This window comes from Rousettus aegyptiacus, unplaced genomic scaffold (genome assembly GCF_014176215.1).
Source record: "Rousettus aegyptiacus isolate mRouAeg1 unplaced genomic scaffold, mRouAeg1.p scaffold_m13_p_8, whole genome shotgun sequence".
NCBI classification, from domain to species: domain Eukaryota; kingdom Metazoa; phylum Chordata; class Mammalia; order Chiroptera; family Pteropodidae; genus Rousettus; species Rousettus aegyptiacus.
Window position 1 is genome coordinate 55602660 of NW_023416311.1, and position 26030 is coordinate 55628689.

Consider the following 26030-nt stretch of genomic DNA (forward strand, 5'->3'; position numbering starts at 1 on the left):
TCTTGAAATTCTCATGGGCTCCATGTATCCATTTATATTTATGTTTATACAAATATACACATATATAAATATATATGCAGACATGAAGTTTATTTAAGTTTAAAAGTATAAGAAGGACAATTCAAAGAATTCAAGCACTGAAAAATACCATTACTCTTACAGAACATCTCTTTATTATATTTTAGGACAGTGAAAAAAAGGGATTTATAAATAAAATCTATGCCATCCAGGAGGTATGCATCAGTGTCCAGAACATCCTAGATGAAGTGGCTTCCTTTGGTGAAAGGATAAAGAAGTAAGTGATGCTGATACGTGAGTTCTGGCTGTCTGTGGGACAGTGTCCATTTGTTTCTCAGAGGGTGAAATGCCACATTCTTTTGGCAGGGGACACTCCTTCTGGGTGATCTATTGCTTGGTTTCATCATTGTTTACTTTGTTTCTGCCAGACTTTGGTTTTACGAAAGTTCTGTCAATTTCCTTCCTGAAATTTAGAACATATTGGTTGGAAAGAAGTCATACTTGTAGCTTTGAAGAAATAACACCGTCCTAAATTTTAGCACATTTTCACAGTGAAAGACTTTGTTCTTTAACAGAACATGAAATTGTGATAGAAAGATATAAACCAAGCAAAATTAGATTTTCAGGTAATCAAGACACCCTATATTTTATTATTGGTTAAGTTATAGTTTCATCAAGTACTCTAAAATTTTAAAAAATCATATATAGCATCCTGTAAAAATGTTCTTTCAAATTTGTGTATTTAAATAGCTGAGATCATAATTATAGATGAAATAAACTAATGCTATCATTTAAAAATGCACAGCACTTTTATAATCTTTTAAAAAAGAATTCCCATTCCTTAATTTTCTAAAATAAGGAAATATAACTTTGTTGAGATCTAATGTAAAATTAAGAAACTTACATTCTTAATTTTATTACTTGTTTTACTTCAAATAATTTTATTCACTAATACATTTTTTCAACAACTTTAATTATAAAAACAATAAGGTGATTTACAATTATCAGTAAAATCTATATATATATATATATATACACACACACACACACACTAAGATCCTGTAGTACTATGAAAAAATTGGCCTACATATTGATTGCTAAATGGTCTATTCAAGAAGGTGCATTATACATCCAGAAAAGCCTACATTTTTCTAGTTTCATATATCTATTGTTTAATTTTCATAAACAAAAGTGTTCTGTAGATGTAGACCCTTGAGCATAGAATTTGAAAGGGGTAAATTACTTAATCTAAAGGTGTAAGTCAGTCATCCAGTGCTTTTCTTGTTTCAAGAGATAATGAACTTTAATATATTTCCACATATGCATAGATGCTGCATTTTCACTTTCTCCCAAGTAAGCCTGTAAGCAACATTCAGTCTCAGACTTCTGAAAATTTATTCCCACTTTTTCTTCTCCATGTTTTTTCCATCTCTAAGGATGTTCCCCTCTTCTCCACACCCTCCCTATTCACTGAAGCACAGGGTAAAGTCCTAAATGAGGCATTTCCCTACTGAGTGTTGTCCTTTTTCTGAAGTACACTGGGTGTTGCTACCTGATAGAAGCAGCTGATTTATACCAGAAGATCCCAGGTCAGCTCTGAGGTCAGGCTAGTGATGCCTGAGGGGAAGAGGTGTCTTTGTAACTCTTGGTGGTAGGAGACCTCAGAACAGGTGCCTGGCTGGAAAACATTATGTCCCGTTGAAGGATATTACCAGATCCTGGTTGTGGACCACTGTTGGGAAAAACTGCATTTTATAGAATTTTCCATAGGTAAAGACAGAGATATAGATATAAGTACAGGCTGAGGTATAGGAGGAACATGGCATAGGATCTAGTCTTGTAGGAGCCATCTTTTCTGCACAACAATTTTTTGAAAACTGAAAAAGAGAGATTCCCCTGAGGTTACATGGGATAAATTTTATCCAGAAAGCAGATTCAGAAGACATCTTTAAGTACAAGTGAAAGCCTCTATAATTAGCACACATTGTTGCTAAATAATCAATCATTCCAGAACTTTCTTGAATTGTGTCTCTTTGCGGGGACAGGTGGCGATCAATATTCTAGATTTAGTTCTATAATGCATTGTAGAAATAGAAAAGGGCAATCTTCCCCCCTGACATTAGCTACACTGGTAAGGATTCTTTGACATTTATCCTTCCAAGAAGAGAAAGAACACAGGGAACCCTTCAGAGAGGCTGCCCAGAAGGGATTTCTAACAGCCAGTGCCCTCATACATGGAATGGTGTGATGGATGGCTCTGAGCTAAGCCACAGGAAAGCAAGCAGACCCTCAGCCTTCTGTTCTCTCCATAAGTGGGCAGAAGCAGAGGAAGCACAGGTGTCAGCGAGGGAGGGAATTCATGATCCTTTACCTGGCAACAGCTATATAGGATGCTCACTCTGGCTATGGGAGGATAAAGACAAAGACAGAAGAGCTAGACCCTAAGAATTACTGAAAACAAGACAACCAGATGGATCCAACTTTGGCTGTTTTACTAAAACAAAACAAAAAACCCAAAAAACATTTTTAGGGAACATTTGACCTAGAGAGACATAAAAAGCAAGCCATATGCCACAAAACTAAGGAATAATTTCTGTGCTATGCGGAGGCACAGTATAGGAAAGAAAACATCTTAATAATCATTCTTTAGTGGATGAAAAACTGCCTTGGACAAATGTTACCCCAAGTGAACATAATGTTCATTACCAGGAAGTTAAAAAAAAAAAAAAACACTAACATTTATCTACATCATGTACAATTTCATATTTTCCTGAAGTGTCTTGGGGCCTAACTTATAAGAAATGCTGATTGCTGATGTGTTCATTTCTCATTTAGTACTTTCAACTGGACCGTCCCATTCTTAAGCTGGCTGGCGATTGTAGCCCTCTGTATGTTCACAGTCATCCTGTACTTCATTCCATTGAGATACATTGTCCTTGTCTGGGGTAAGTAAAGCCTTTTTTAAAACTGTCTTAGCTGCTAAAATCAAACTATTTTTTAGGGATGAGTAATACTGTCAGTAGTTCCCTATATTTATGGTCATGAAGCTACTCCATGATGAAAGGAGACAGGTCGGTTAAAAATCGCAACAGTATAAAGATTTAGGTTTACCTGCAAAATGCATTTTTCTTATCTGGCACCATAGGCTCCATCATACTATAAACATAGTTGTACAGATTCTTCATATATCAAAGTGTAGCTTCGTCTAGATATCACTCTGATTTATTTTCACTACTTATATGTAAACAGAGGCATTTCAATCTACATGGTGCATTTAAGACAATATGCTTTTGTGCTGTGGTGCTTTATCTTGTGGAAGTGTCTGTAAACAGGTACTATATATGGCTGCCTGTAAAAGAGGTCACCTTTAGGATGCAGGAAAAGAATCCTTGGCATTGACAGGCTGCTTAGGAACAAGAAACCTGCTTTATGTGTATGAAATAAGAATGCTTCTGCAAAAACCCTCTTTAAAGGTGATATTTTCAAGTCTTAATAGTTAATGCACTTATGCTGCATGCCAACAGTTCCCAAGTACCTAGACTCTATTTAGGTGGTAGTTTCAACATTCTTCATAGTTCTGTTTTTTTCCCTCCCTTATCTGACAAAATTCTTGGTTTAGAAAATTTAATTCTCAGTCTCTGCAATTACATATAAAACTGTGACATTAATTATATATATCGATATTTTGTTTTTTATATATATCTCAAAATTAAATGTATAATATATCTATACACACACATATATATATATATGTATATCTATGGGTAGAGGTAGAAGTCTCTACTTGCATCTGGCTTGCATACACCTAAGATAGTGAAACCCATACAAAATGCAAAGAACCAAAATGGGTCTTAATTCCAGAAAACATGTACTTACACTAAAGCAAAGAGAACAAAACATCCTATTCTCTTTTTAAGGCATTTAAAGAAATATGCTGGAACAAAATGAAAAGGGTTGATGTCTTCAAGCCTCTAGTTTTAAAATTCCTATCTCCCTATTCTTTTTGGCCTATCATGTCATATCGTGAGACCTCTTACCCTCACTGTCATTACCTTTACATCTTAGGGAGAGAGAATGGGGGGAATAGTGATTATTTTTTCCTTTCTTTATTTCTATAGTTTAAGGAAACAGTTTCAACCAAGACAGTACTTTCACTGTACTAGGGAAGGGCATTCATGTTTGTGTCTCTATTGTATGTTCAAGCCCTTACTTTTTTTTTTACTTCCTCTGATATTTAAAACAGATGCTGTTTTATTGAAGGAATTAGGGTAAGGCATTAGGTGTGACTGTTTATTACCTCTAACCTACCTAGGCGCAGACCTGCCCTTTCAGTTATGATAGGAGGTAAACCTGATTTAATTTCCCCTGGTTCTGAGAAACTGGATCCCATGGTGGACATCTAGCTATGTCACCTGCGGTAGCCTTACTAGCTAGCTGTCTTAACTATAAATTTTAGAGAACGTGTTCAGACCTCTTGTTTCATCCAATAAAATAAAACAAGAACTGTGTTCCTTTAGTGGTAGGCGACTAATGAAATATTAACCGGAATTACAAGATGGGTTTCACCCAAGAACACAGAAACCAAAATCATGATTGCAGAAGAAAATTTTCTGCTGAACTCTCTGAAGAAGAGCCAAGATGCTGTAGTTTATGACCCAGTTTTTACCAGTCTGTTGATTTCCTATAAAGCTGTTATATTGTTTTATATGTATCTACTTGGTCATTTAAGTGCAATATACATTTAATAGACTTATCCCATTGTAATTCTAAATTATACAACAGAATATGTAGAATAGATACTTCTAGTTTTATACAATATTTTGACATTTCTGTCTCATTAAATTGTTGCATAATGGCTCCAATTTCACCTGCATTTGCCCCTTATCCATATTTGCTCTTCAGGTAGTACAGAAGATTAACTGTTGAATAATGTAATATGGGTAGATATTGCTCATCTCTAACGGTTCTTGGCTGTTCTAATCTAAGAAGTGATCCAAGTAAGTCAATCACGGCAACATCTTTTGCGAGCATTAAATGTAAATTTCTTGTAATTTAAAAGGAAAATTGGTTTCTAAAAATCTCAATGCCAGAGATGGAAACATTTTTATTTTATGATAGAACTTTTAAGATTTACTCTTTTAGCAGTACTACTATATACAGTACTATTAACAATAGTCACCATGCTGTTCATTATATCCCCGTAACTAGAAATGTGTACCTTTTGACCTCCTTCATCTACCACTTAACCCCCTCCTCTGGTAACCACCAATCTGTTCTCTATATCTTTTTTTTTTTTTAATTCCATGTATAAATAAGATCATACCATATTTGGTTTTTTGACTTAAGACAATACTGTCAAGGACAAACATGTAGACGCAAGTCTACATATATATATGTGTGTGTGTGTGTGTGTGTGTGTGTGTATATCTCACATTTTCTTTATCCATTCATCCAGTGGTGGACACTTTGGTTTCCAAGTCTTGGCTATTATAAATAATGCTGAAGGAACATAGGGATGCACATATCTTTTCAACTTAGTGTTTTCTTCAGATAAATACCCAGAAGTGAAATTGCTTGATATGGTAGTTCCATTTTTAATTTTTTGAGGACCCACCATGCTATTTTTCATAGTGGCTGTACAAATTTACATTCCCACTGAACAGTGCATGAAGATTCCTTTTTTCACATCCTTGCCAACTTTTCTCGTCTTTTTTGTAACAGCCATTCTAACAGTTGTGAGGTGATATGTCATTATAGTTTTGATCTGCATTTCCCTGATTAGTAATGAGCATATTTTTATGTACCTGTTAGCCATCTGTATCTTTTTTTGTAAAAATGTCTGTTCAGATCTTCTATTTTTAATGGGATTGTCTGTTTTACTGCTATCGAGTTGTTTGAGTTCTTTATATATTTTGGATGTTAACCCCTAATAAGATACATGGTTTGTAAGTATCTTCTCCCATTTAGTAGGTTGCCTTTTCATTTTGTTTATGGTTTCCTTCGTTGTGCAGACAGACACATTTTAATTTGATGTAGCCCAACCTGTTTATTTTTGCTTTTGGTGTCAAGGAGCTTAACCACCTATATTTTCTAAGAGTTTTATGGTTTCAGGTCTTAAAGTCAAGTCTATAATCCATCTGCAGTTGCTTTACACATTTGGTGTAGGATAGTGATCTAGTTTCATTCTTTTGCATGTGGCTGTCCAGTTTTTTTCACCATTTATTGAAGAGACTATCCTTTCCCGATTGTTTATTCAGGGCTTTGGGATTAGCAAATGAATCTTCCACATAAAATCTCTGTACTTTTCAAACAGTTGTTTCTGTGTACTGCCCTGGGATGGGTGAGTCTGCCTGAATCCTTTAAGAGGCTTCTCTCAGTACTTATGGCCTAGGTTCTTGTCGGCCCAAACCCAGTTAGTTTTCAAAGACAGATATTTTGGGGCTTGTCTGTCAGGTGCAAGTCTTAAAAGTTGGGGTGCCTAATATGGGGTATGAACTCTTTGCCCCTCAGGAAGACGCTCTTGGTTTGTTTCCTCCCAGTTGTGGGTCACCATGCCAGGAGTAGGGTTTATGGCTAGAATGCATCTCAGCCTCTCCTACCTACTTCGCTATGGCTTTTTTTTTGCATTTGCCTAATGTGAAGGAATTGCTCAGCTAGTTTTCAGATCTTTTTTTAGCAGAAATTGTTCCATGTGTAGCTATAGAAGGTAAATTCAGGCTCTTCCTACATCACTGTCTTGAACTACTTTAAAGAAATAAATCTAGACGTAAAACCAGGGCACCAGATTTGTATAATAGCTCCCTTTGGGAAGATATGGTGCTCTGGAGTATGGCACAGGGACAGCATGATGATGGTGCCAACTGGCTGGAGCAAGGCACAGGGACAGCACAGAGATGGTGACTGCTGGGAAAGAAAAAATGGTGCTGCCAGCTGGAACCAGGCAGATAGGTCAAAGCCCATCCCTGGAGATCATCCCAGCAGACCCCTGACTGTGTGCCAAATCAAATGCCTGTCTCTTAGGACTATGTTCCAAGACAAGCAAATGAGCCTCTTCCACACAAAGTATGGGTGTCCTTCGATAGGCTGCTTCTGTGCTGGGCCCTGGGACAGGTGAGTACAAGTACATGAGCCCTTTAAGAACTATTTCTCAGATTGCTATAGTCTTGTGGGTCTCGTGAATGTGTGTCCTATTGGTTTTCAAGGTAAGTATTTTCAGAAAAATAGACCAATTTTGAGAGTCCAGAAATAAACCCAAACATATATGGTGAACTAATATTTGACAAGGGAGCCAAAAATACTTAATGGGGAAAATACAGTCTCTTCAGGAAATGGTGCTGGGAAAATTGGATGGTCATAGGTAGGAGAATGAAACTTGATCGCTATCTTATGTCACTCACAAAAAAATAACTCAAAATGATTTAGATTTAAATCTAAGACTGGAAACCATGAAACTTCTAGAAGAGAACAGGAAAAAAGTTCATTGACATGGGTCCTGGTAATGATTTGGACTCACACCTACAGCACAAGCAACAATAAAAAACAGAACTATATCAAACTCAGAAGCTTTTGCACAGCAAAAGAAACCATCAACAGAGTGAAAAGACAACTTGTGGAATAGGAAGAAATATTTGCACACCATAAATCTGATAAGGGGTTAGTATCCAACTCATCCAACTCAATAGGAAAAAACCTGAATAGATATTTTTCTGAAAGAGATATACAAATGGCCACAGGTACACGAAAAGGCATTCAACAACACTAGTCATGAGAGAGATGCAAATTAAAACCAGAGTGAGATATCACTTTACACAATGACAAGAAATAAACAAATGCTAGTATAAATGTGGAGAAAAGTACACTTTTGGTGGATTGTAAATTGGTAGCGCCACTATGGAAAACAGTATGGAAGTTCTTCAAAAAATTAAAAAGGGAACTATCAATCATGAACGCACTAACTTGAAAAAATATCTGCCCACTCCCATGTTCAACAGCATCATTTATAATAACCAAAAAATGGAAACAACCTATTAATGGATATATATATGTGTGTGTATGCATATACACACACTGGAATATTTTTCAGCCATACAAAATGAGGAAGTCCTCCCATCTGTGAGAATACGGATGGACCCTGAAGGCATTTTGCTAAGTGAAATAAGTCAGAAAGACAAATACTTGTATGAGCTCACTTATATCTAAAAAAGAACAAAAAGGACTTCTGGTTAAGATGTCAGAGTTAGTAAACCTGTACTCCTCCTCCTATGACTACATCCAAATTATAGAACAACCATCACTGAGAACAACCTAAAGATTGGCTGAACAGAACAATATCCTATAACTAAGGACATAAAGAAGCTACAATGAGACTGGTAGGATGGGTGGACATGTAGAATGGGTAGGTCACACACTCACAGTATGGTGATTAAGAATCAGGAGGTATATCTCACCTGAGGAGGTCTTCTCTGAGGAGGGAGGGGTCCAAGCCCCATACCTGGCTCCCCGGCCTGGGGTATCAGTGCCTGGAAGGACTGCTCATAACATCTGGCTGTGGAAACCAGCAGAGATTGCAGCTAGGTGAGACGGATGGTTGCTGGAGATGTAAGCAGTAAACTGTCATCACTCTTACTTTTTTGGATATGTCTCCTCAGACAAGGTAAACAAGCGAAAAAAAATAAACAAATGGGACTACATCAAATGAGTTTTTGTACTGAAAAGGAAACCACCAACAAAACAAAAACAACATACTCAAGGGGTTATATTCAAAATATATAAGGAACTATTATAACTGAACGCCAAAAAAAAAAAAAAAAATGATTAAATGGGCAGAGGACCTGAATAGACATTTCTCCAAAGAGGACATACAGCCAGTAGAGATATGAAGACATTCAAGGTCACTATTCATCAGAGAAATGCAAATGAAAACCACAAGGAGATATCAGATCACCCCTGTCAGAATGGCTATCAATAAACCACAAGCATTGGTGAGGATATGGAGAAAAGGCAAGCCTCATGCACAGTTAGTGGGGTTGCAAATTGGTGCAGCCACTATGGAAAACAGTATGGAGGTTCCTCAAAAAATTAAAAATAGAACTACCATATGATCCAACAATTCCATTTCTGGGTATTTATCCAAAGAAATCCAAAATACTAATTTGGAAAGAAATGTTCACTGAGGTATTATAATAGCCAAGATACGGTACCCACCTGAATGTCAGTAGACAAAAGAGAAGCTGTGGTACATATATACAACAGAATATTACTCAGCCATAAAACAATAAAATCTGGCCATTTGTGACAACATGGAGGGTTATTATACTAAATGAAGTAAATTATATGTGCAATCTAAAAACCAAAATAAACAACAGAAACAAACTCAAGATAGAGAACAAACTGAATATTGCCAGATGGGTGAAAAGGTGAAGGGATGAAGCACTAACTAGCAGTTATAAAGTTACAGGGCCATAAAGTATAGCTTAAGGAATAGAGTCAATAATCTTGTCATAACTATGTATGGTGCCAGATGGATCCAAGACTCATCGGGGTGCTCACTTCTGAAGTTACATGAATGTCTAATCACTATGTTGTACACCTGAAACTAATATAATGTGTATCAAATGTATTAAAAAAAAAAAAAAAACACCAAACAAAAAATAGATATTTGTGACTATCAGAGGAAGGTAGTGGTACACACAAACATCAGTTACAAAGTAAGTACCAGGGATATGATATACAACATGATGACTAGTTAACACTGCTGTCTGTCACACAGTAAAGTTGAGAACAGATCCTAAGTGTTCTGATCACAAAAAAAGTTTTTATTTCCTTTTTGCTTCAATGCGAGATGACAGATGTTAACTATGGTAGTAATCACTTCACAATATATGTAAATCAAACTATGGTGTACACCTTAAGTTATATAGTGAAGTATGCCAATTATTTCTCAACAAAACAAAAAAGATGTTTTGTGGGCTCATCACTCAAGTGCAAGTCTTAAAAGTTGGGGGTGCCTGATGTAGGCTTCAAATCCTTTGCTCCTCAGGGAGCTCAGGATTTGGAGTTCCCTCCAGACTGGTTTCCGCACTGGGGCTAGGCTTTGTTGCGACACTGGGTCTTGGCCTCTCCTACCTGCTTTGGTGTGGGCCTTCTCTTACTTGCCTGATGTGCAGTCATCACTTAGCCAGGTTCTCGGGTGTTTTCAGAGAAAATGGTTCCATAAACAGTTGTAGATGTGGTCTGTTCAAAGGAGGAGATAGGTTTAGGATCCTTTTATATTGCCATCTTCAAAGTTTTTTTTTTAAGCTGGTGGTAAATCCTTTATTTTAGGTCTTTAAAAAATAAAATCAAAGTCACTTTTTTTTTAAACATTCAGTTTGCAAAATAGTAATACCCCCACATACCACACACAACTAAAAAAATATATATATCTTTTGAAGAGGAGAAAACCAGTAAATCAGACTTCTTGTCTCCTTACATTTTGGATTGGGTTTGTTTTTAAGGCAAATTTCAACACAGATGGAACACTAAAGCAAAGCTTCTAATTACTGTAACACTGAAGGGGAAAGCAAGATAGGGTCATTTGCTCATTCTTGCTATGTGCTTTTTGTTTCCCAGATAGTCTTTTTTTCTGCGAAGGAAGCCACTAAAGTAACAGAGAAAAAGAAATCAGCCATTGAGTTGGGAAGGAGAGAGGAAGGGGACTAAAGAAGGAACGAGGACAGGAAGTAAGACAGAGGAGGAAACTGGGTTTACTGATTCAGTCAAGGCTAAAGGGGCTCAAGCTAGATTTTCAAATTATTTCAATACTTTTGCCAGAAATGTTTCTATAATTCCAAACTTTGGGGATTACAATAATGTTTGATCTATTTTTCAGGCATCAATAAATTTACAAAAAAACTACGGTGTCCCTATGCAATCGATAACAACGAACTACTTGACTTCCTTTCCAGAGTCCCTTCAGATATACAAGTGGTATGTAGATATTATTACTACTACTATTTTAGAGTAGCATTGGTTTTTAACTTTTATAGTCTTTTAATTTCAAAGGTTTTAGAAGAGACAGGTAAAATTTATAAAGCCTGTAGCAGATTTTGCCACTCAGAAATTTAGCCCACTTGGGGTGCTAACCAAGAAGAACTTATAGATAAGAATGGAGCATGACGGGGGTGTTTCAAAAAGAACCTGCCAGAACTGTCAGGGATAATCCTCCTCCCAGGAAGGTTCCACTGGAGTCTGAAGAGTCACCATTACCTGAAGGGAGGAAATAGGAAATATTAAATGATGAGAGCAAAGTTTGCCAGTGCACATTTGAGAGAGGAAAAACTTTGCATAATTTGCACAAATTGAGTTTTAAAGATGCATATTTTGGAGGTCAGTGGTGGGGGGAATGAAGACTGGGGTACATATCAATCTTTTGAAATCCTTTGATGTTAATGAATGCCATTAATCAACTATTTTCAATGTAAAATGAGAAATGTTTTTATCAAAATCTTGAAGGTGGGTTACAGTGGTATCTTTTTCCTTTGTTTCAGTTGAGTTTTTGATTGGTATCAGACATGAGTGGGGTGGATGGAGATTAAGCCTATATTATAAAAACAATAAATTGCAAAGAACTGTTATCTGTATCTTCAGAATAAATGGAGATGGTTTGGTTTTCAGCGTAATGTCTTACGGGCAGTGAAGACCCCAGTCTGTTACCAGAGTTCACATCAGAGCTCTCATGTAGTTTCTGGCAGGATTTCCCTTTAGACTCTTGCTGTATCATTCTATTGTTCTCTGCAGCTAGGATGCAGATCTCATACAGCTTCTAGAGTGAGCACTTTTTCCCCCTTAAGCAGTCTTTGCTTTTCCTTCCTTTGCCAGAAAGCAGCCACCTGACCAGTCTTTCTCTGAACTCTGTTTAAACAGGTGCAATACCAAGAACTGAAACCAGATCCCTCTCATAGCCCATGTAAAAGGAAGAAAAACAATCTTGGCTAGCTAGCTCCCAGCACTGAGAAGACCGGCATCTGTTTGGGAAGATAAAAGAAAAAGCCTTCAAGCCTCAGCAGTGTTTCCTTTCTTTCTGCTTTTTTATTTATTTTGCCTTTTTATCGTGATGGAGAGAATTTGTAAATAGTGTATAAGAACATTTGTCTTTGAAAATATACTTCCATTTACAGAATCAATTTGATAAAGGTTTAGTTATTGCTGCGTGAAAGCCTTATTAGTTGTGGCTAATAATATAACACATTGGAACAACATATGTAAGAATGGTTAACACTGGGAAATACAAACTTCTCTAATTACAAGTGGAAGGGGCAGATCAGATTAAGCGCTTAGCTGTGCTCTGATTAAATCTATGTAAAATGTAAATGTCCATTTGAGTTTAGTTTTTTTTTTTTTTAATGTGACTTTTTTATCTGAAAGTAACCATTACAATTTTCTATGTTTTATACATTTCAAAAGGGAGGGGGAGTCCCAAAACATGAATAATGGAACAGGTGCATTTCAATTTAACCTAAATTCTGACTTTAGAGCCCAACGTTTATTCCTGAGCAAATAATTTAGGTATGACTAGGTTGATTTTCAGCTAATTAGTAAAAGTACATTCACCCCTCAAAATGATCTTCTTCTACACTCTACAAAGAAAACTTTCAGACCTTCTATCATTCCATCTAAAACCTTTAAATCTCTACAGAATTACACATAAATACTGCCAGGTTTATAAATGATTGCCTATCTGAATTTTTATACCTACCACTATTTTAATTTGTACCAAATGAGCAAATTAGCAAAAATTTCAGTAGTCAAACATACTAGCAAACTAAATCCACATTGCTTTTGGTGTCAGATTACACCTCTGTGAATCTAAAAATATTTAATACTCAAATGTTCTCACAGAGAAAAGTATCTGCTTTCTTATTAAGTTACTGAAATGCTTTAACGCCTACTATGATTTTTGTTATTAATGTGAATTTTAATGTAGAGGAGAATGCAATGTGCTAAGTGATATGTCAGTGTTTCATTACATTCATTTATAGAAATAATCATTCTTGATAATTAATATGAATGCATGAAAATTTATTTTGTAAAATAAACTGCTTATGGGGAAAGGGAGTTTGCCTTTAAAAATATTTCACTACTTACTATAGAATCATCTATACTTAAAAATTGCATTCTCAAGATTTATGGTAGTTTTTGTACCTAACTCCCTGTTATATCAAGGGAGTATACCTCTGGAAAGAGAAATAATTTGGTGAGAATGTCTTACACTTCCCTAGACCTGGTTGGGGATTAAGCTTGGTTGAAATTGTTACAATGTTTTGCACTATTTTATTAATAATATACTGGGATAGAGTGAAGGTGGGGGTTATGCTGGAAAATGTAGAAAAACCAGAAGCAAGAAATATATATTTCACTCTAGACTCTTTAAAATAAATCTAATCTCATCAAAGCTGATTTTTAAAGTATTTTTATTTTAAAGCTATGTTGTTAAATACTATTTCTTATGCTAGAACTATTTTGATCTGTTTATACACTATGGTTGAAAGAATGTCAATTAAATTCCCTTTCTACAGAAAGGCTTTGACCTCAATATGCTCTATTTAGTGCATCATGTTTGTAATGACATGCTTATATACACATACCATCACTGTTTCTTGCTAATATGTAACATTCCATGAAGTCAATGTAACTACAGAAAGTTTGATAGGATAATTTGCTTGAAATAACTTCTGATTACATCTTGTGTGAGATTTATGTTCCACGTTGAGTGTCTACTCAAATGTCTACAAGCCTGATATTCTACAACCTCATGTACCTAATAGATAGTAACCATTAACAGATGACTTATTTCTGTTTTGTTCTATGAAATTTCAGATGTTTAGTTCGATGGTAATGTTGACTATACATTCACTGCATTAAATACAAAAAAAAAAAAACAAAACCCTTTTCTAAGTATAATCAGCACTCTTTTTCTTTTTTTAGTGGTTGAGAGAGGAGTAATGGATGATTGTGTGTATAATCTTATTAATGACACTTCTCTTAAAGAAACTCATGCTTGGTTTGGACAAACAAGGCTTTCCCTGAAACCTTTTGACTGTGGTAGAAAAATACCTTAAGAGGGATGACCGTCCAATGAGGTTGATAGAGGAGTAAGAACTATCCTGAGACATGAAAGTGATATTCAGAGGACTCTTCATTGCTTTTAAGAAACAACTATATTCAAAGGATGAAAACGAGAGGCTAATAGAATTTTAACTATTTCTTTCTGCTATGTGAGGGGTTTACAAATCTATTTAACTTTAGTTTTGAGAGATTTGCCATGTAAGTATTTCAAAATACTTTACTTAAAAGGCTGGAAGTCTAATACCTATTTGGACTGCTAAATACAGTACTCACATGAACTGCTAAATATATTCCTCAGTAACTTAGTAAATTCATTGAAGGTCATTCATATTCTAAACTATGATAATTCATAAGAAATGCATATTTTAAAATTTTTTCATCTATAAAAAGAACTTACTACTTCTTGTTCATTTTGGTACTGTTCCACAGACTCAAACTGATAGATTCTGTTGGGATTCCAAATTATTTTTGAAGCATTCCATGCACAAGGAAAATCAAATGATTCTTTAAATGCCTTTGTGTTGTAGTATACTTCTTGAGTAACTACTATATGACTTATCCTGTCATAGGCAACAGTCAAACCAATGATAGTATATTAAAATCAAATCTGGAACCAAAGTATAGGGAGAGCAAAATTTAATTGACATATTTCTGAAAGTATCTTTTACAGAATTTTATCCTATATTTAAAAGTAAATATTCAATAATAAACTCTCTTATCCAGGGACTATATTAACTCCCCAACTCCCTCATTTTGATCTCAATATCCAAATGACCCTAACGCTCTTGTATTATCAAGTCATATTCAGAGGCTTTAGTTTCAGTTTATACCTTTGTTAAATGTACCAAAATGTTTATTTTTGAGTTTTGTACTTAGCATTAAAAAGAAAACAATATATACATACATACACTATACACACACACACACACACACACACACACACACACCAGTTGATGCTCTAGAAATACAAGACAGGCACCATTATACTTCTCGCAAAAGCCTCAGGTATTAAATTAAAGCATATTTAAATTCGGAGACTTTAAATGTCAAGTGTAAGCATGTATGTATGTATGTGTGTGTGTGTGTGTGTACAGATACCTATTAATTTGTTTGATTAGAGTATCTAGAATCAGCCTTTCTAATTGCTCAGTCAAGTATGAATTAAAACCACATAAAAAATAATGTAATGAATACTTACAATAGTGTTGTTCCTTTCAATTATAATTCTCTTTCCCAGGATGACTTGTGTAACTCACTGAAAGAAAAAAAAAAAAACTTTTTGGTTACCTCTTACACCTCAGTTTCTACATTTGTACAGTGGCATTCACATATTACTACAGCTGAATCTCATAATGGGAAAGTCTCCCATTATGTAAGAATATCATGCAATTGACCATTAAATGCCCAAAGTGGTTACATGCTATAAGAATGACACTGTGAAAGGTTTGCTAAAATTTATCTGTGCCTTTCCAAGGGGATTTAAGTGCAAACCAAATAAAAAATCATCATCAAATATGTAATTGGTCTCAAATGAGTTTTAATTTATTTGAATCTTCCTTCACATTCTAAACTAACAAAAATGTATTCTATGTGCAAGCAAGTTTTGTAGATAGGTTTTTAAATTTACATTACGGTTGTCTTTCCAAATGTCACTGAAAAATTATGAGGCTCTGTTTTTAAAAAGGTAACCAAATGGCACTGCTCTAGTCAATTAACAGTATTACTCTATTAATTTGAAAGCTCTGTATTAAGACATATAGTTATGAAAGTAATTTGCCAAATTTTTTTGTTTGTAGCAAAATAAAATTGCTGTAGATTTTTCAATATTCCTTCCAAAGAGAAAAGGAGTGACCAACCTGAGTTAATGAGCAAACCTGCAGACCCTCTCTTATTTTCTCGGAAGGAATGCATCTGAAGAGATCTTGAGACCTGGCTGAGTGGGGTTGTTGCTGCTGCTGCTGCTGCTGCTGCTGCTGCTAGCGAGGCAAGATGATAACAGAGGCTCAGTTCCATTTTCTGGTCAAAGACAAGCTTCAAAATGACATGAGTCAACTTGAGGCATTTAATTTTTCCGGAGTTCAATTGGTAACAAGTTTAAGGGAAATATTAACTGCATAAAGTTCATACCTGGCCCCAACCACTTAATTGTCTCTGGATTACTGGAGACACACCTGCAATAATAGTCAAGAGAAACTGTAGAGATAGCTGGACCACAGAATAAAGATGAGGGGAAAAAAATGCCGATATTTGTCCCAACTTCAGAGATCTTTTAATAAAGCTATTCGGAGAACTAGAAACTCCATTATTTTTCACAAAATATTCTTCCGTTATACAGCAGTAATTATAATTGTGAGTCAAAATGTAACTTGAAAATAATTTATTGGTGTTAAGAACTAATCAACTTTTAGAAAAATCTGATGAAGATTTAAGTGTCTATTTTCGATTACACAGAGAGGGACTAACGTTTGTGATTTGTTGCCTTCGTTGTATAAAGGAGGTAGTTAGCTTAAGTTTTGATTAAACTTTACACAATGGCATACCTACTACTTCTCTTTTCCTGAAACACTTACAAATTTCAGATTCCATTAACACAGAAATCTAGCAAACCATAGCAGATTTTTTTTGAAGCACATGGGAACACACCTGGGAAAGCCAACATAATATGAATATTTGGAATAGTTTTAAAACAGATCAATGTGGTATTCCATTTACTTAAAGCTGCTGAACATTATTGTTTGAATTTCCCTGTATGAAATAAAATGCAGTTTTAGATATAACAGAAAAAACTTTTTTTGGATGGGGTATCACAAAACGTTCAGCACTTGAAAACCAAGAATCAGGCACACTAACTCTGTGGGTTGGGGTACCAGGTACACAAGATCCATTCATGTGGCACTATGATGAAAACACAAAGAACACACATGTACTTACGTGATCTCCCATGGCCTCCCATGACTGTGACACAAGCCTGACAGGCAGATGAGAAATTTTCTCCCCAAAACATATTGAAATGATACTCTCCAGCATACTTTAGTTGTGATGTAGGTATGCAACGTATTTATATAAAAAAAATTGTTAAAACATTGTGTTTTGAATCATACTACTTAAAACAGGACACTACAAGAAGCCATTTTCCTGGCCTTCACAGAAGAGGTGCAAAATAACATGATCTGGAGAACAGTGTTAACGGACCTTGACTCGAATTTCTCTCAATAGATGGCTGTTGCTTGTATTTGCATTAATATTGTAAATAATAAGATCTACATTAAAAAGTGATTTTTTTCCCATATCTATGATGATAGAAGAAAAATTGCTCCCAAAAGCATTTAAGGAACATTTTAGTTTCTCAGTTTTTTGGTGTTGAATACAAAAAAAAAAAAAAAAAAAAAAAAAAAACACCAGAGAACAAGTAATTTTCAGGTTCTGTGAATACTTCTACACAAGGTATCTGCATGAAGTTTAACCTTTAGCAATTTAAGAATTCACTAAAGTAATGACCCCACTCCATATGGAGAGGCAGTACTTAGAAGGGGCTTAATTGACTGAAGGATATCAATGAGTTGGTAAGCCAGATTCGCTCTCAAAAGGACGGGTATATACTGTATTATTTGAGATCTGCATTAGTTGAAACTTTGTTTACTTTTACCCTACCTTGAAAAATAGGCATATTTTAAAACATTTTTAATAATTTTAAAAATATTTAATATAAAAAATTATATTTAAATTTGTATTTAAAAAAATCCAGGAGATACCAGTTTAAATAAGACTTTAGAAAATTTCAAGACAGATGCTTATCAGGAGTATTACTTTTAAAAAATAATTTGGCTACTGGTATTATAAACAAATATAAATCACATTACATATAAACTTGGAGAAGTGAAAATATTCAAAATTATATCACAAATACAATCACTATTAGCAATGTATTTGCTTACAATTCTTTCTCCTATGTAATTTTAGAGAAAATTTTACTTTAGTTATTTTTCTAAAGAACTACATTAAGTCAATAAAAATGGCACTGAGGGAACCAGTTAAGCCACTCTTTATAAATGGCTTTCAAACTCCCCTTAAGTCCATTATCATAATTGAGTATGACCTTAAAAGTATTTTGAAAAGAAGAGTAAAAGAACTGAAATCATGGGAAAATGAGAAATCTAGATTTGCCTAACCTTCAAAAGACGCCAAATTGCCGAGGCCATCCTGAGAAAAAAGAATGAGGCTGGAGGCATCACTGTGCCCAACTTCAAATTATAGTACAAAGTTACAGTAATCTGAACAGCATGGTATTGACAGAAAAACACACACAGACCAGTGGAACAGAATTGAGAGTCCAGAAGTAAACCCATGTTTATATGGGCAAATAATTTTGGACAAAAAAGCCAAAAGCATACAATGGAGAAAGGAAAGCCTCTTCAATAAATGGTGCTGGAAAGACTGGAAAGCCACCTGCAAAAGAATGAAACTAGACTATTGTTTATCGTAACACAACAAAATTAACTAAAAATGGATTAAGGACCTGAATATAAGACCTGAAATAATAAATTACAAAGAAGAAAACATAAGAACTAAATTCACGAACCTTGGACTTAGAGGATTTTATGAATTTGACCTCAATGGCAAGGGAAGTAAAAACAAAAATAAATGAATGGGACTACATCAAACTAAAAAGCTTCTGCATAGTAAAAGAAACTGTTAACAAGGTAAAGAGACAATCATCTGAATGGAAAAATATATTTGCAAGCAATGCCTCCGATAAGGGCTTAATATCCAAATTATACAAAGAACTCAAACAACTCAATAACAACAAAAAAAACCAAACAATCCAATCAAAAAATGGGTAGACGACCTGAACAGACACTTCTCCCAAGAAGACATACAAATGGCCAAAAAACATATGAAAAGATGAAATGCAAATCAAAACCACAATGAGATACCATCTCACACCAGTTAGAATAGCTATAATCAACAGGGCAAGTATAACAAATGTTGAAGAGGATGCAGAGAAAAAAGGAACCCTCACACACTGCTGGTGGGACTGCCAATTGGTATAGCCACTCTGTAAAACATTATATAGGTTCCTCAAAAAACTAAGAATTGATCTACCATATGATCCAGCAATCCTCTACTGGGCATTTACCCAAAAGACTTAAAAACCCATATCTGAAAAGATTTTTGCACACCGATGTTCATAGCAGCATTATTCAGTGGCCAAGACATGGAAGCAACCTAAGTGTCCTACGATAGATGCTTGGCTAAAGAAGCTGTGGCACATATATATATATATATACAATGGAATATTACTCAGCTATAAGAAAAGATGAAATACTGCCATTTGCAACAACATGGATAGACCTCAAGATAATCAAGCCAAGCAAAATAAGCCAGACAGAAAGTTGAAAACCACATGACATCACTTATATGTGGGACATAAACCTAAAAGCAACAAACAAACAGGACAAACGGAGACTCATGGACATGGACAACAGACTAATGGTTACCAGAGGGTAGTGGGGAGAGAGGAGGTAGATGGGGTAAAAGGGGTCAAATGTGGTAACAGAAAGAAATCTAACTATGGGAGGTGAAATTAAAATAATAACAAAAAAGATTATCCTAACTTTGAGGAAAAGGTTGAAAATTACTAATCAATATGGCCTATTTCTGATAATATTAAAACTGATATTTTTATTATTCTTTTTTATTGAGTTTCAACGAAATACCCTCCAGCAAAACAATTATCTTGATCCTTGATTTACTGGCCATTATTCAAAATTTTCAAAAACAGTTTATTCCTGAGATTAGGAGATCTGTCTATATGCCTTTTGTCTGATGTTATACCTTCCCTAACTTCTCAATTAATATATTAAACAGCAGCTAGAAATATTTATCCTTTCAATTCCTTTAAGCCAGAATAATTTCTACCCATTTCCCCTCCTTATCTCTTTGCCCAGTTTTCATCTTTACAATTCTGCTTTTAAGTTTTCATGGAAAGCTCTTTAAAATGCATATTTCAGTTTTCCCAGAATTTACTCATTGCTCTGTAAATTGCTAAAGAGAAACAATGTAAAATAGAAAAATATCTCTTTAGGGTGAAGTCAGATACCTAAGATATATAAGTCTTAAAACAAAAACAAAAAAAAACTATTATAAATCAAACCATTCTGGTCACTAGAAAGATTTATCAGTGTCATGACATAAACCATTGCTGACCTAACCTTTAAGTTGAGAAGTATTGAAAACAAACTAAGTTCTTTTTTATCCATCACCACTTTAAGATTAATGATTTTTTTTTCAACATGACTACTTCATTTGAGGACAGAATAGAAAATCACTAAAAATTTTAGTTCAGCTACTATTGACATAAATGATAGTATAATAGGTGTAAATTCATAGCCAGATTCCAGATCTTCAGTTCAGTGCAATTTACCTACTGGAAGTACTAAGCACATTAAAAACAAACAAACAAAAAAACCCCCAAACAAAAATTCCCATTCTTTGATAGAACTAAATCTTAGGCTCCAAAGAAGTTAGACATTCTCCATCAACTTTTAATACCCATCATGCATTAAAATTCACTTAATGCAATTTAGATACTTTTGAAGGAAGGGAATTACATTTACCAAGTACGGATTCAACAACCTTAAAAAATTTGGGGCCATGATTAAAAAAAAAAAAAAGTTTCAATTCTAATAGGAAACAGCTATTTATAGATGTGTTTAAATAAGGAAATTTTATTTTTCTGATCTAGGTTTGTTAAGGGCAATATTACATGTTACACATATGAATATTATATACTTATTAGGAATATTGTTATTATAACTAACTACTGTTTACTTGCTGACATAATACTTTGATTCTAATTCAACAAGTAGTTTAAAAAACCAGAAAAAAATCATTATATTTGTTTTAAAAATGAAAGTGTGTGTGTGTGTGCGTGTGTGTGTGTATTCAATAGTACAAAGAAAGCATTATATAAGAAAATCACAAGTATCTAACACTAAGGGTTATATTGAAAGATTTTTCTTTAAAATAGTATAAGTGTATTTATAACCAAAACTACATACCTATACTAAAAAAAAAAAAACCCTACTAAATTCAAATATACAAAATATAATTTTGCTTATAACACAAAAGTACTCCTAAACAGCAGATTCCTCTGTGATAAAAAGCTAAGCATTTGGATTTATAATTTGTAAATGTTAACAAACTTCTTTTTCCAATAATTTAATAGAATGTTTTCCACCCTTTAATAATTCACAAATTCACATGTCTCAAGAAACAAAGATATTTATGCATCTTTGTTGCTTGGTGCTTTCATAAACTTGGAAGCATGATTAAATATATTTTGAATGCTCTTGAAGATTAGCATTAAGAAGGAAAACTTTTTTAAAACATCTAATGATCAATGACATAAAAAATATCTTATATTTGTTTCCTCTGAAAAGGTCTTCTTTTAGTAAGAAACTACTTTTGTAGTACCTTGAATGATGTATGCGCGGAACCAAATAAAACACAATACCTCAGCCTTTTCTAATTTATAGTCTAATAATCTTTAATTCTATATCAAAACAAATAACCACCAAAGTATATCCTCCCACCATAATTCTTAACCTACAAGGTGAATTTTCTGAAAATACGATTTGATTTAAGAAAGTTAACCATTGCATGTATCCAGTTCTGACATTAACAGGCAGAGCCTATTTTAATAATGCCATCACTGACCTTTCTAATTCAAATCACATTTGTTATAAAAACAGTTATTCTGAATTCTGCAAGCTCCACATCAGAGGAGGCGAGACTGGTGTGGAAGATACATGATAAATGACCGAGGTAAAGAATGCCTTATGTCATTCAAAGACAACTCTGACTACTGATTAAGGACCAACAGTGACAAGCTCTCATCAAGTTCACCCTTTACCTGGAAAGGTATGTAAAGGCATATGGATTTTACATTACACCAATAAGTTTTTTTAACGTGGAGGCATTCATTTAACTTTCCATAACAGCACAAACAGAAGACAAACATTTCCTGGCATTTATATAAAGTATCCTAGCATTAATGCATTTGTGTTTACCTAGGAATGAGTACTAGTTCACTAATATGCAAAAGCACACCTCATATTCTATTTGCTCTAAAATAAAATTGCTAAAATCATACTGATCAAAGGATTAAACATAACTTTGTAATATTCACATTTAAAAACTAAAAGAGCATCAATTATTACTGTAAATTCTAGCAACACACAAAACTGAAATTAATTTTTCAATAGCCTATACAGAAAACAATAAAACCAACAATATTTAAGGCTGGTTTACCTTCCTAGACTGTAAGCTCTTCTCCTTTTATTGTAGTCAGTCCATCAAGCATACAACCTGGTACATAATAACTGTTCAAGAAACGAATATCAAAACATTGATTAACCTCATATTTGACTTTTATGAGGATAAATGTTTGTCTGGTCATCTTGGAGTTAATGAAATGACAGAAAATGTGTATACTTCAACCACTTTATTCTCTGTAGGGAAATGAAGAATAAGCTAGAAAACTCAGAGACCCTTCCTACGGAGCTGCCAGTAAACATTCTAAATTTTTTATATTCCAGATATTTGTGGGGTTTATGCAGAATTTTAACAGCAAGTTTTATTTACACTGTAATAAGGGCTTTTATGGGCATTAAAAAAAAAACAATTCCATTGAACTATAGTATGAAATCTAGCAGAGTATAATAAATAGAATTACTCAGCTGCTGAAACTTTGAGACATCTACTACTAAAAGGAAAGGATTCAAAAAGACTCGAATTTTATTTTATTAAAGTTTCTACTTCCTTTTCCTCTTCGATAGATTTGAGGCAACGTTTTCTAAAATAATAGAAATGATACTGAAAATAAAGTTTCTCATTGCAGGTTTAAATTTACTGGTATTGTTAACTAGGCCACAGAACACAGTAACTTATGTTTGCCAAGTTGTATTGAAGGGCAAAATTGCAATGATACCTTCCTAAAGGCATAGACCTCAGTGGCATTTAAGTGTTTAATATCTCATTTATCACGGGTTGTAGAAGTTGGCATATAGAACAGTTTTAAAATATAAATATTAATTGCAACTAAATGACTTTTTCTTATGAAGATCGAATTTAAAAATTTTTTCTTAGCAATGCAAAAAAACCCCAATTTGTGATGTTCATTATTTCATTAACTTATAATTATTATCAATTTAAGAATTACTATTTTGCTTTTTACTTAAATGATTCATTATAACTAAAAAGAGGAGTTAACTAAAAAGGAAATAACATTTATTAGTGTTACGACAGATACCCAGTGCTTTTTCCATTTGACAGGTAAGAAAACCTGCACTGCAATTTCGTTAATAAAAATTAGACAAGGACTTGAAAACATGCTGTCTGATGTCAAAGTCTGTTTTTTCAAATTTATATTAGTTTACTAAGCAAGCATTATTCCAGATGCCTTCACAATGAAGTAAAGTGGCTAGCTACTCTTTGGAATAAAACTGTTCTATTCATCATCTGAGAAAACACTTTACTCTAAGAGTAGATAGTCTCCTTTCATCAGGTTTTCTCTGATACTTTGGCAGATTAAGCTTAAAAAGGATTTGTATGATGTTGTATTTGAGAGTTAACTAGAAACAACTAATATTTTTTTTTGCAGTGCGTGTAAAAAATTACTGATATAAAAAAAATACGAACTAAAACTCTTAATTTTTATTTAGAGCTGATATACTAATAAGGCAGTTTTCAGTTTAGATTATAAATCTAGTAATAAAACACTCAGCATCTGTATCTTGTTAAAAGATTATTTCCAAGATAAAACTAAAGTGTGCTTCTTTAGCAGATTAATCACTGTGAGATCATCACTTTAGTTACATAAAGGCTAAATGGAAGTTTTCTTTTCCAGCTGTATCGCAATGTAACTTATTCCCACTAGTGAAGCAACTCCAATTTCAAAAGTGGTTATTATCCACACCCTTTTAGTTTTACTATAAATTGCTATTAGGAAAAAAACTGAAAACTGAAACACTACTGCTCTGTAAATTCATGCTGAACATTAAGATTTTAGATAATCTCAAATCTATTACTTAGTTGTTACTTGTAATCTTAATATTTAATACAACTTATTATGAGGAATGTTTTCACCTACAGAATATTGGTTATAGAATAGAAACACACTTTGTACATGGACTGCTAAAATAAATCAAGAGATCATATCGTCAAACTGCACATTCAATGCATTTAAAAACCAAAAGAATATTACTGTAAATTTTAGAAATGTTTATTTTTAGAAACACAAAACTGAAATGAGAAGTTTAGTCCAACAGCCTACAAAGAAACAGGGAGCTTCATGTGTATAAGGTGCACATTTGCATGAATATGCTTGCCATGATTCTAAGACCTAGAAGACCTAAAATAGAGGACATTACATTTCAATTTGAAAAAAAATTTTAAATTAAAAATTTTTACATATACAATATAAATAGATAAATAATAATCACTTTCAGAACAAAAAGTAATTATAAAGATTAAAGAAAGCCTTGTATACCAAACAAAACTATTTTTTTACTTTCGAGTTAAATTCTATACTGGAAAATGAAGAACCAGTATTATAGTTTTGCAGAAGTTAAGTGCTTTAAGCAAGACTTCAAATTCTGTCAATAAACCAAATCAATATTTGTTAATAAGCTATAAAACCCTTATGACAAAGTAAGTTGAGCATGTTTAGAGGGCTGGCTCATATTTTTTGGCATCATCATGAAAACTCGGCAACTGACCGACACATCATTTCCAATGTCACCAATAAGGCCTCAGTGTGTACTCCAGGAGACACCTTTAAATTCTCAGGCAGTTCCTTAAGAATATTTGGAAGCTTCAGCAATGTCTTAATATTTCTGGCATAAAGATCCAATAACCAGTCACTATGAACACTGGTGGTTTCCTTATAATTTTTACAAGCCATAAGCAGTTCATTTAGATGAGTTAACCCTTTGAAAGCTAAGAGGAACTCTGAAGATAAATCAAAAATTGAACAAAAATTCAGCAACATCCTACTAAGTAAAAATGAGCCGAATTCAAGCTGCTGGTGGTAAAATTGTTTCTCTGCTTGCGCATGAAAGTTCTCCACTGTATCTTCTATTTTTGTAATAGCAAATAGTTCTTCCTTGATTTGAGATGATAACACATAATCTAAGGGCAATTCCCCCTTAGAGTTCCTCTGCTGTAAAAGCACTGGGCCTGTGAAAAAGAGAATGCAAAATGTTAAGAGTAAAACATTTTTACAATTTGGCAGCTTAACAGTGGTTTTATTTTTTTTCCTTAAAACATTCAGGGCTCTGTTTACAATAATATTTTGTACTAATTCATGTTGACATAATTAATTGGCTATACATACTGACTGCCTAATAAAGGTGCATTTAAAAAACTTAAATTCTAGTCAACTGCCTAATAATGAGTTGCATAAAAGTGCATGCCTTATAGTCCAACATGATTATAGATGAAAAAAACTTTTATGAAACTTTATATAAATTGTCATCTTGAAATAAGAATTAGTGTTCCCAGAAGAATGAAATATATTCATCTTAAATTCTGTATAAGAGTCTTAAAGGTATCCTATATCACCAAGAGGAAAAAGCAGTGTCCCTTTCCATTGATGATAGGCGATTGTAGCTGTGCAAAGACTGCAAAAACTTGCACGAATGTAGAACACATTTTTCACTTACCCTTGCCTGTGTTCAAATTTTAGTACAAGTAACTGATTTATGAAAAAATAAAATGTTAACTTTTCTGGGTCAAACTCAAGATTTTATCCATCTATTGCAGTTAAACCATCTACTTAAAAACTATGAAGATAGAGTTTATCCTCTAGGTAGTAAAGGATGGAGAAGCAAAACAATAACTCA

At 33.9% G+C, this 26030-nt stretch overlaps 2 protein-coding genes and 1 long non-coding RNA gene across 15 annotated transcripts in view; 1 reads left to right on the top strand and 2 right to left on the bottom strand.

Annotated features, from left to right (window-relative positions):
* MCTP1 (multiple C2 and transmembrane domain containing 1) overlaps window positions 1-13842 on the top strand; it is a 432111-nt gene extending 418269 nt beyond the window's left edge. For all 6 annotated transcript variants that reach the window (XM_036226011.1, XM_036226013.1, XM_036226012.1 and 3 more), the window contains 4 exons: window positions 186-295; window positions 2854-2963; window positions 10889-10986; window positions 11923-13842. In XM_036226011.1, the coding sequence (XP_036081904.1) occupies window positions 186-295; window positions 2854-2963; window positions 10889-10986; window positions 11923-11994 (390 nt within the window). In that variant the 3' untranslated portion in view covers window positions 11995-13842. The remainder of the gene's footprint in view (window positions 1-185; window positions 296-2853; window positions 2964-10888; window positions 10987-11922) is intronic.
* On the bottom strand, window positions 8002-18407 carry LOC107504067. 2 transcript variants are annotated; one of them, XR_004952597.1, is made up of 4 exons: window positions 15981-18407; window positions 15323-15379; window positions 10144-11265; window positions 8002-8608 (listed from the first exon to the last, which is right to left on the bottom strand). It is a non-coding gene; the product is annotated as an uncharacterized LOC107504067 (long non-coding RNA). The 2 variants fall into 2 exon arrangements; XR_004952596.1 differs by lacking the exon at window positions 15981-18407 and having other exon boundaries at window positions 15323-15421.
* Window positions 18408-24391: 5984 nt separating this feature from the next.
* SLF1 (SMC5-SMC6 complex localization factor 1) overlaps window positions 24392-26030 on the bottom strand; it is a 69337-nt gene continuing 67698 nt past the window's right edge. For all 7 annotated transcript variants that reach the window (XM_016133044.2, XM_016133042.2, XM_036226112.1 and 4 more), the window contains one exon: window positions 24392-25365. In XM_016133044.2, the coding sequence (XP_015988530.1) occupies window positions 24884-25365 (482 nt within the window). In that variant the 3' untranslated portion in view covers window positions 24392-24883. The remainder of the gene's footprint in view (window positions 25366-26030) is intronic.